The sequence below is a fragment of the Penaeus monodon genome, chromosome 24 (assembly GCF_015228065.2).
Source record: "Penaeus monodon isolate SGIC_2016 chromosome 24, NSTDA_Pmon_1, whole genome shotgun sequence".
Taxonomy (NCBI): domain Eukaryota; kingdom Metazoa; phylum Arthropoda; class Malacostraca; order Decapoda; family Penaeidae; genus Penaeus; species Penaeus monodon.
Window position 1 is genome coordinate 34,350,721 of NC_051409.1, and position 413 is coordinate 34,351,133.

Below are 413 nucleotides of genomic sequence, written 5' to 3' on the forward strand. Positions count from 1 at the left end.
GTAAAGGATTCACACAAACCACGTAAAAGTACCACAAAAAAGCACTTACTCTTTAGCTGCCGGTCTTAGAATTTTGGTGATAGGTTTGCAAGGAAAAGGCCCATACACAGTCTGTGGACCGTCAACAGGCTCAGATGATTCGGTGGATGACCAGACCATGTAGCTGCCGTCGTTATGAGATGTCGTAAACTGGCTTGCATCCGGATGCCAGCACACAGATTCTAGTTGTTGAGTGCATACATATGTCTGTGGAAGACATTTTGTAAGTGTTTTACTCCAAGTGTCTGTGAATTTAATTTATAATATTTCCCAGTCTAAAGGATAATGAAAGAAGCTATGAGAAAAATACAATTCTCTTAGTCCTAATTTGAAGAGTAACAAAGCATTCCAAAACAGAAATAATATTTTTTCAG

General features: G+C 38.7%; 1 protein-coding gene across 1 annotated transcript in view; it reads right to left on the reverse strand.

The window, feature by feature from the left end:
- The window catches only part of LOC119588734 (lethal(2) giant larvae protein homolog 1-like), a gene marked incomplete in the record, with an annotated part of 77,754 nt that overhangs the window by 22,172 nt on the left and 55,169 nt on the right, over positions 1–413 (reverse strand). The window contains 1 exon segment of the mRNA XM_037937374.1: positions 50–246. Within this exon segment, the coding sequence (XP_037793302.1) occupies positions 50–246 (197 nt within the window).